Genomic DNA, 9,562 nt, shown 5'->3' with positions numbered 1-9,562 from the left:
CCAGCCTCGAGCTCTGGGACACCAGCGGAGTGTCCCAACTTCTCCGAGCCCATGAACCAGCCCTCCCCCACCCCCACACCCCCCTCCTGTCTGCAGCTACATCGGGGACTGCGAGATCAGCGTGGAGCTGCAGAAGATTCAGGCCGGCGTGAACGGGATCCAGGTGGGTGAACGGCAGGTCAGGGCTGGGCAGGAAGCTGCCCGTGCTGGGGCCAGCCGAGGTGGTGGCATGACACCACGCAGGCTGGTGGCAATCCAAGAGCTGTGGCTGGAGGTCGCAGGCCAGAGAGCGGCGGCCAGGTGTGATGAAGCATCCCCCTCCTGCGTCTGATTACAGAGTGCGCCAAGGGCTTGGGGTCCCGTGTCTGGAGCGATGAGAGCCACTGCTTAGCTCAGGAGTGGGTCCCGAGGTGGAAATGCTCCTCCCGGGAGTAGAGGAGTGAGCCAGGGCTGAAAGCACACCCAGGCCCCGATGCCGGCTGGCCTGACGCTGGGCAGTGGTGGGGCCAGCTTGGGGCCCTTGGTTACTGGCAGAGGCTGGCAGCTGCATCCAGGCCTCGGTGCCCGCTGGGCTCTGTTGTGAGAGCAGGTGGCCTGCGGCACGTGGTCCTGACATCTGGGGTGGCCCGGGTGTGAGGTGGGGCAGCACTGAGCCCTGCTGTGTGCAACGGTGTGGGAAGGGAGGTGGGTGGCCCTCACGGCCAGCCCTCACGGCCCTTCCTGCCGTGCAGCTGCAGGGCACCCTGCGCATCATCCTGGAGCCCCTCCTGCTGGACAAGCCCTTCCTGGGAGCCGTGACCGTGTTCTTCCTGCAGAAGCCGGTGAGTCCTTGAGGACTCAAGGCGGGGGGCCTGTTGTCCCCGTGAGTGCACACCCTCCTGTAACCCCAGCACCAGCTGAGCCCAAGAATGGCATGGCCACAGCCCACCCAGACCCAGGCACCCATGTGCTGACCACATTTACGGCAGCCCGAGGAGATACACTGGCCTCTCCGAGACCAGGGGGCCTGAGTCTTTCCAACCTTCGGCCTAAGTTGACACTCGAACTGGAGCTCTCGGAGGCCACGCTGGGCTGCAGCCCCCAGAGGCTCCGTGGTGGGCCTGGCAGGGCAGCCCCACAGTCCCTGCCACCTTGAGTGGAGGCCTGGCTCTCGTACGCTGAGGGCCCTCACTGCCCACCCCCGACTGAAGGCGTCCCTCTGTAGGCCGGGCTCTCCATCCGGGAGGCACGGCCCCTTGGAGGGGGTTGTCTGCCCCGGGCTCCCGGCCTCTCCAGCCTTATGGTCTCCCTCTGGCCTGCAGCACCTGCAGATCAACTGGACAGGGCTGACCAACCTGCTGGACGCACCGGGAATCAAGTACGTGCCTGGGAGATGCTCCCAGGGGACCCCGGGGGACCAGGCTGCACCCCTGCATGAGGAGTGGGGCAGGCACCGACCCCCATCCTGGGGAGGCGTCTGAGTTTGCAGGAGCTGGGAGGCTGATGTCATCGTGTGTCCCCTGCAGACACAGTGCCCAGCACACGCGCACACACACACACACAAACACACGCACACACGGGTGTCCTCTCTTCCTCACTCCACCTCCTCCCTGACCCAGGTGTGGAGTGAGAAACCCATATGATTAGTCACAGGCATGGGAGGGGACAGTGGTCACAGGGGGCCAGGGAGGGGAGGAGCTGGTCTGAAAGATGCAACCTTCTGGGGCTAAGGAGGACTGCTCAGAGCTCCAGGCCTCGTTCACCGGGGACGTCGCTGCTGCTCCTAGCTGCTCGGACAGATCCAGCCATGTGATCTTAGACAGCCAAACACGTCCCCTGAGCACTCGCTGTGTGCCCGTCCTGGCACCACCCCTCCCCCAGACTCGGGTCTGTCCGCAGGTGTGAATGTCCACCTGGTCCATGCGACCTCTGTCCAGGACGGGCTGTGGCAGCTACTCGTACACGCCCTGCCATGGCCAGCACTCTCCCACACCTGGCCCGTGCTGCCCCACCCTCACAATGACGTTGGGAGCTGGCAGAGGGGTCGCATAGCCGCTGGGCATGGAGCCGAGCTTCTCTGCAGACCCCAGGGCTGTCTTGGCCAGCTGTGCTGCCCCAGAGGGCAGAGGGGCATGGACTGGGGCCACTGCAGGCACAGGACCCCAGGGCTGGTGCATCGTGGGCACCCCAGGCAGCGTGGGGTCAGGGCTCCTCCTGGGAGGGCAGGGGTGCGGGGAGGTGCGACACCCCCAGAACTGGTGGTGCTGCCGTCCCAGCGAGGTGTCGGACAGTCTGCTGGAGGACCTCATCGCCGCGCACCTGGTGCTGCCCAACCGCGTGACCGTGCCCGTGAAGAAGGGGCTGGACGTGACCAACCTGCGCTTCCCTCTGCCCCGCGTGAGTGCCCAGGGAGGTGCCCTCAGGGGTGACCCTGGTTTACCTCCCGAGAGCGTGGCATCCCATTTTACAGGGCGGGGCTGGGGAGGCCCAGTGACTTGCCCAGAGTCACTCATCCAGACTCGGGTCACCCCGTGTGGCCTGTGTTGAGAAATGCCGTGGGTGGTCACCGCCCCCATGAAACTGGGAGCCTCCCCTTCTCCCCCCTGACTCCATCAACTTGGGAAGAATCTATGGTTCTAATGGGAAGGAGAATTCATTTCTTTTTGTTGGTTTATTTGGATTTTTCTAGAAGGTATGTGTACTCATTAGAGAGAGACAGAGAAAAAGACAGGGAAAAGGGGACAGCACCCCAGTGAGGGATGGTCCCTCTGCAAGCCCTGCTCCTTGGGGGATGTCGGGCACACATGCGCAGTGTGTCTTCAGGTCACTGGGTCTGGGACTAGAACTGTGCGGTCAGCCATGTGGGATCAGGCTGCCCTAACCACCATGCCACCAGCTGGCCCAGGGAGGAGAATCCTTGATTGAGGCAGGACGTGGGCCTTCCTCGGGTTGAGAACTCATGTCCTCCCCCAATCCTGGGCCTAGCTCAGAAAGTCTCTCTAGAAGAGTGCCCTGACCGTGGGCCTGAGCCCATCAGGGCTGGGAGTCATGGCCCCACAGGGGTAGGGTAAGTGCCCATTTTTACCACCAGTACCAGGTGTGAGGCACTGGCTTCTCCACGTGCCTGATTTACACTCCTACTCAGGCCTGCACGTCCACGCACAGTGGTAAGGCCTGGGGACACAGGCTGGCTGGAGAGGTGGCACGTGGTCCTCCCAGCCCACACAGTGGTGCACGATTTCATCTCCCACCTCTGCTGTGTGCGACAGGCCCAGAGCGCCAGCGTGCGCCATCGCCCACTCTCTCCAGAGGGAAGGTCCCGCTGGGCCACACTGCCAGAGTCTGACGTGCAGACTCGCTTGGAGTAAAACTCGAGTTTATGCCGAGTGAACTCGCCTCTCTGTGCGTTTACTACAACTGGCCACAGACAGTGACGATCTGTCCTCCATTCCCCGGGTTAACTTGGACTTTAACTTGTTTTATTATTTTATTTATTTTTGCCATCGGGCACATGTGCCTGCCAGAAAGAGAGGAGGAGATTGAGAAGTCACCTGCTGGGGGAATGGCCACGGCCATGTCACAGTCCCTTCTCCATTCCCCTCTCGGGGTCTTGGGCGTGCACACACACACACCTGGCATGATTTTCAAGCCGCCGGATCTGGGACTAGAACCATGGCTGGCCATGTGGGAGTCCTTAACCATCAAATCCACCCACTGGTCCCCTTAACTTCATTTTATAAATATGTAGGCCAGTTGTACAGTTCCAAAGCTCCATGAGAGGTCTGGTTTTATTTTTCTTTTTTATTCTTATTTTCTTTCTTATTTTTATTTTTTTATTTTCTTATTCTGGTTTAGGAATCTGGCCTTTATCTCTCGTGCTTTCCACCTAATTCCCATTCTCCTCTGTAAGTAATGGCTTAGCCTTCCATTGTCTTTTTTTTTTTTAAAGAATGATTTAATTGTATTTATTTATTCATTTATTTTAATTTGACCAGAGAGAGACATAGAGAGAGAGAAGAAAAGTGAGAAAGTAAGCTGTCAGGTCTAGGACTTGAACCGTGGTCAGCCATGTGGGAGTCCAACGTCTTAACTACCACACCACCTGCTGGACACCCTTCCATTTTTTTTTTTTAAAGAATTATTTAGGGACCAGCAGTTAGCGTAATGGCTATGTCACTGGACTCCCATGTAGTCCAGCGTTTCGAGTCTCAGACCTGGTGGCTTAAACTCACGCCGGGCGGGTGTGCGTGCGTGCCCAAGATCCCGAGAGGAGAACGGAGGAGAAGGGATTGCGGCATGGCCATCCCCCCTGGGGGGTGATTTCTCGCTTTCTATCTCTCTGTCTCTGTCTTTCTGGCAAGTGCACACGCCCTATAGCAAAAACCTCTCCCCCCCAAAAAATTATTTTATTTAACTTTATTTATTTAGTTTATTTGTATTCATTTATTTTAATTTGACCAGACAGAGTGAAAGAGCAATGGAAAGTGAGAAAATAAACTGTCAGGTCCAGGACCCGAGCTGTGGTCAGCCATGTGGGAGTCTGGCACCCCTAACCATCACGCCACCTGCTGTCCCCAATTTTTCATTTTTTAAAAATATAAATACAGACACACACACATCATGTGTGTACATACCTGTCCACACTCCCTGTCTGATAACTGGTGGCATATCAGTTTTCCCCACCTCGCTTTTATCACTGAACGTCTAGTCTGTCTCTCCTTGAACCCTGCTTTTCCTAACTCCTGTGTGCTGCTTTTGCTAACAGAGCTCTGAGTTTTCATCCCCAGCAGCTGTCGTGGCGGTGTGGGAAGGGGTCGGGCCGTGGTGAGACCCATGCTGGGCCTTCCCGAGTCCAGGACCTGCTGCAGTGGCAGGCCGTGCCCGCAGGGAGGCGCCCGGGCCCAGGGAGGACAGTGTTGGGGCTCAGCCCGCGTGCAGGTTTCTCAGCGCGGCTGGAGGAGAGGAGGACACCTCCTCGGGTGGCACGAGGGCACAGAGGGGCAGAGAGCTGCATCTGAGCGAGCCGTTCACCGGCAGTTTGTGGGCGTGTGGGAAAGCCCAGGATGTGGTAGGGCAGGCCCCACCGCAGAGCGCCCCGGCCCTGCCCGCACTTGCCGAGGACTCTCCGGATCCCTGCAGTCCCTGGCTCCCCGCTGTCCCTGGCTCTGTCTTCACGATCAGACAGTGGCGACAGTGGCGGGGGGGCGATGATCTCTGGCGCCTGGCCCTGATCCGCCCCGAGCCCGGGCTGGCAGGCCCTGGGAGCAGCCGTGAGCCCCGTGCTTGGGCACTTTCCAGGGGGTGATCAGAGTCCACTTGCTGGAGGCGGAGAACCTGGCCCAGAGGGACAGCTTCCTGGGGCTGCGAGGCAAGTCAGACCCCTATGCCAAGGTGAGCATCGGCCTGCAGCATTTCCAGAGCAGGACCATCTACAAGAACCTCAACCCCACCTGGAACGAGGTATTTGAGGTGAGGGTCTCCACGGCGGCTCTGGGCAGCCCTGGTGCCGTCCTCGCTCCTCCCGGCTCGTGTGGGGCACAGACGAGGACGCCGGGACTCACGGCTCTTACTGGGCGGAGTGTGCGCGGGTGGTGGGCGCGGGCAGGCAGGGCTGTCGGTCCCACTCCCAGATCCACCGGGCTTGCCTATAGGGCCGTGCAGATCCTCCTCCTTTCCCCACTGTCAGCTCTTGCTGGAGTTTTCAAATCAAGGCAGTGAGGCAGCTCTGCCTCCGTCTTCCCAGCCTCAGCTCCCAGAGCCAGACTTCAGGAGCCCCAGCTCTTAGGTTCAGCCGAGTCCCTGCCCCTTAAAGGGTGGGATCCCCAGCTTAGCGCCTTGAAGGCCCTGGGCTTCCACGTTCCAGGGGCCCCCTCCTAGGTGGCTTCTCCCAATATGCCACCTGGATTGGGTGCTCGGGCACATCTGGGGAGAAGTAGTGACCGCAGGGGTGATAAGGGCAGCTTGGTTTCCTGGTGTTCCAGAGGAAGCTGCAGGCCCCACACAGAGCCACCGCGGCCACTGCCCCTGAGCAGAGCTGCCGCCCCTGGGCTCGCAGACATGCCTTCTAACCTCCCTAGCGCCCTGCACAGGAGGGCCAGCACCCTCCTGATGGTGGGGTTCTGGAAGCACTAAGGGGGCCAGTGCTGCTGGGGCTCCCAGCCAAGGTCTGGCTCTGCTGCGTCCCCTCTGAGGTCTGTGGTCACTGTGGTCTGCACATCTGTGTCCTTCCAGTTCATGGTGTACGAAGTGCCCGGTCAGGACCTGGAGGTGGACCTGTATGACGAGGACCCCGACAAGGATGACTTTCTGGGCAGGTGAGGAGGGCAGGGCAGGTCTAGGGAAGCCTCCCCTGCCTGGCCTTGAGACACAGGCACCCCTGCAGCCCCCGTGCAGTGACCCACAGCCCTCTGTGCTCACTCTGACAGGGCGATGTGTCAGACCAGCACTCTGCGTTTCTGCCAGAAACTTCCAGATGCCTCCCGAGTGCGCAGCCTCAGTCTAGGCTGGAGTGGGGGTGGGGGTCCAGTGAAAGCTCTGAACTCGGGCACCACAGGCTCTGTTTCCATCGTCCTGATGAAGTACCACAGTCTCCACCTAGAGCCATGTGCGAGCTGCCATGGATGGCCAGGTGCCGGGTCCCAGGGAACCCTGGCTGTGCTCTCTGAGGTGGAACCCACACCTTCAGGGCCATGGCAGAACCAATGGCTGGGTTAGCATTGGCGACATCAAAAGCCCAGATTTGGGACCAGCAGATGGCATACCAGTTACGTTGCTAGACTCCTGGTTGAGTCCTGGACTCGGTGGCTTCAAAGTCATGCTAGGCATGTGTGCGTGCATGCCCAGTATCATGGGAAGAGAAAGGAGAAGAAGGGATTGTGGTGTGGCCATCCCCTTCTCAATTTCTGCCTCTCTGTCTCTCTCTGTGTCTCTCTGGTGAGCACATGCATCCTATAGCAAAAATCTGTCTTTTTTTTTTTGAGAAGTTTTTGCTATAGGGCACATGTGCTCGCCGGAAAGACAGAGAGAGACAGAGAGACAGAAAGTGAGAAATCAGCCCCCCGGAGAGATGGCCATGCCACAATCCCTTCTCTCCCATTCTCTTCTCGGGATCTTGAGCACACATGCACATGCACCCAGCGTGAGTTTAAGCCACCGGGTCTGGGACTCGAACCGCAGTAGACTACATGGGAGGTCAGCAACATAGCCATTATGCTAACTGCTGGTCCCTAGCAAAAATCTCTTTAAAGACCAGCAGATGGTGTAATGGTTATGTCACTAGACTCCCACATAGTCTACTGCGGTTTGAGTCCTAGACCCGGCGGCTTAGAACTCATGCCAGGTGCACGTGTGTGCATGCTAAAATCCCAAGAGGAGAATAGAGAGGGGATCGTAGCGTGGATGTCCCCTCTGGAGGGTGATTTTTCACTTTCTGTCTGTCTCTCTCTGTCTCTTCAGCAAGCACACACGTCCTATAGAAAAGCAAAAACAATAACAACAAAAAAGCCCCCAAAAAACACTTTAAAAAAACACAGAAGAAAAACACTCAGTTCGCCTGTGTTGGCCAGCCTCAGTCTGACCCCAGGACTCTCCTGTGACAGATAGACACTAGTCCTGCAGTGTGCGCTGCAGAGGTATTTGTGGTAACAAAACATAAACACCTGGGAGTTTCTAAGGCCCCGGGCTGAGTGTGCAAACAGCCTACAGTCCTCTGCAGCGTGTAAAAGCAGTGTCCCTCGTGCACACCGGCTGGGAGGACATCAGGGAGGGGCAGTAAGTGAGGGGAGCAGCAGGGGTCTGGCGTGGTCAGCCCATCTCCCCAGAAGGCTCCCGGTGTATTTTGCATGTCTGGCCAGCAGAGGGCATGGAGGCTGCCCGGCGGGCCGACGGTGCTCCTCGGCTCCTTCACGCAGACCCTCACCTTCCTGTGCTGCTCAGCATGTCGTTCTAGAGAGCAGAAATGAGGCTAAATAGGGGTGCAGTCTGACCGCACACCAAACGGCTCACCCTAGACATGATCGTTTTTTATTTTCCATCTTAATCAAAAAAAAAAAGTTGTGACTTTTGTAAAGCTGCAGAGGTTAGGATTATGGCTTGTGCTTCATACTAAGCTGGTTTCTGAGGTGTATACTATTAATATAAAGTACTGTGATCTTGTATTAGAATATATGTAGCAGGACCAGCAGTTAGTGTAATGGCTATGTGGCTGAACTCCCACGTAGTCTACTGCAGTTCAAGTCCCAGACCCGGTGGCTTAAACTCACACCAGGTACGTGTGCGTGCGTGCCCAAGATCCCGAGAGGAGAATGGAGGAGAAGGGATTGCAGCGTGGCCAATCCCACTTGGGCGGTGATTTCTCGCTTTCTGTCTCTCTGTCTCTCTGGCGAGTGCACGTGCCCTGTAGCAAAAACCTCTCAAAAACAAAAAAAAGAATTCTTTTAGTTAACTTTATTTATATATTTTAATTTGAACAGAGAGGGACAGAGTGAGAGAGAAAAAGTGAGAAAGCAAGCCAACAGGTTCAGGACTCGAACTGTGGCAGCCATTAGGGAGTCCAGTGCCCATAACCACCACACCACCTGCCGGTCCCTTAAAAGCTCATTTCTAACAGTTCCATAGAACTAGTTTTCCTGCTGGCTCTCAGGCCCTTCCGGTTGGGCTCGGTTCAGGGTGGGTTCAGGGCAGGTTCAGCGTGGGTTAGGGATGGCGGAGACCTGAGTGTTACCTCCTCTCTAACAGCCAGCTCTCCTTACCTCTGGGGGCAATGTGGGCTGTTACAGTGACTGTGGGGAGGTGGTGTCAGGGTGAGCAAAGCCCTGCGTGCAGGGACACGGTGTGCAAAGGCTGGTGGCACTGCTGTCCGGAGGCAATGGGATCCACCCCTCCCAGGCAGGCGGCGTGCGTGACGGAGCAGCTCCGATAGCTGTCCTTCCTTCACGGGAGCTGGCGTTGGCCCCTGGGGGTTTCTTGGGATGGGTAAGCGTCTTACGGCCCTACTCAGAGAGTGGAGAAGAGTCGGGGTGGGCCTGAGTCTAGCTGACCCGACCCCGTCTCCCATCTGTTGCAGCCTGCAGATCTGCCTGGGAGACGTCATGGCCAACAGAGTGGTGGACGAGGTAGGGCCTGCACCCCGGGGTCCCAGCGTGCCTCCCTCCTGTGTCAGCCGAGCAGGTCGCTCCGGCCCAGCTGGTTCTATAAAATGGGCCCCTTCCGTGCTGGGTTCTAAATGTGCCGTCCCGAGGGGCAGAGGCTGGGAGAGGCACAGATGGCTCCGGGGGCCTCCCCAAACCCGTGCCGGGGCCCAGATTGGCAGAGCTTCCTGGGAAATGCCCATGGGCTGGAGGCCTGAGCCGGGCTGTCACACCCCAGTGCCAGGACCCCTCAGCGCTCTGCCTCCCTCGCCAGCCCAGGCCGAGTGTCCCTGGTTGGGCTGCAGGTCCCAGGGCTGAGCTTCCCGGGGTCAGTGGCATCTCCCTGGCCCCACCCTGAGCGCCCGTCCCCCTGTCCCTTCCTGCAGTGGTTTGTCCTGAATGACACGCCCAGCGGGCGGCTGCACCTGCGGCTGGGGGGGGTGGGGATAAGCACA

At 58.4% G+C, this 9,562-nt stretch overlaps 1 protein-coding gene across 1 annotated transcript in view; it reads left to right on the top strand.

Annotated features, from left to right (window-relative positions):
- The window catches only part of ESYT3 (extended synaptotagmin 3), a 59,126-nt gene that overhangs the window by 39,170 nt on the left and 10,394 nt on the right, over nt 1–9,562 (top strand). The window contains 7 exon segments of the mRNA XM_006158197.3: nt 732–821; nt 1,302–1,357; nt 2,256–2,376; nt 5,278–5,448; nt 6,211–6,293; nt 9,044–9,092; nt 9,494–9,547. Of these exon segments, the coding sequence (XP_006158259.1) occupies nt 732–821; nt 1,302–1,357; nt 2,256–2,376; nt 5,278–5,448; nt 6,211–6,293; nt 9,044–9,092; nt 9,494–9,547 (624 nt within the window).

This window comes from Tupaia chinensis, unplaced genomic scaffold (genome assembly GCF_000334495.1).
Source record: "Tupaia chinensis unplaced genomic scaffold, TupChi_1.0 Scaffold000574_1, whole genome shotgun sequence".
NCBI classification, from domain to species: Eukaryota; Metazoa; Chordata; class Mammalia; order Scandentia; family Tupaiidae; genus Tupaia; species Tupaia belangeri.
This window is presented reverse-complemented; position numbering and strand designations above follow the sequence as displayed.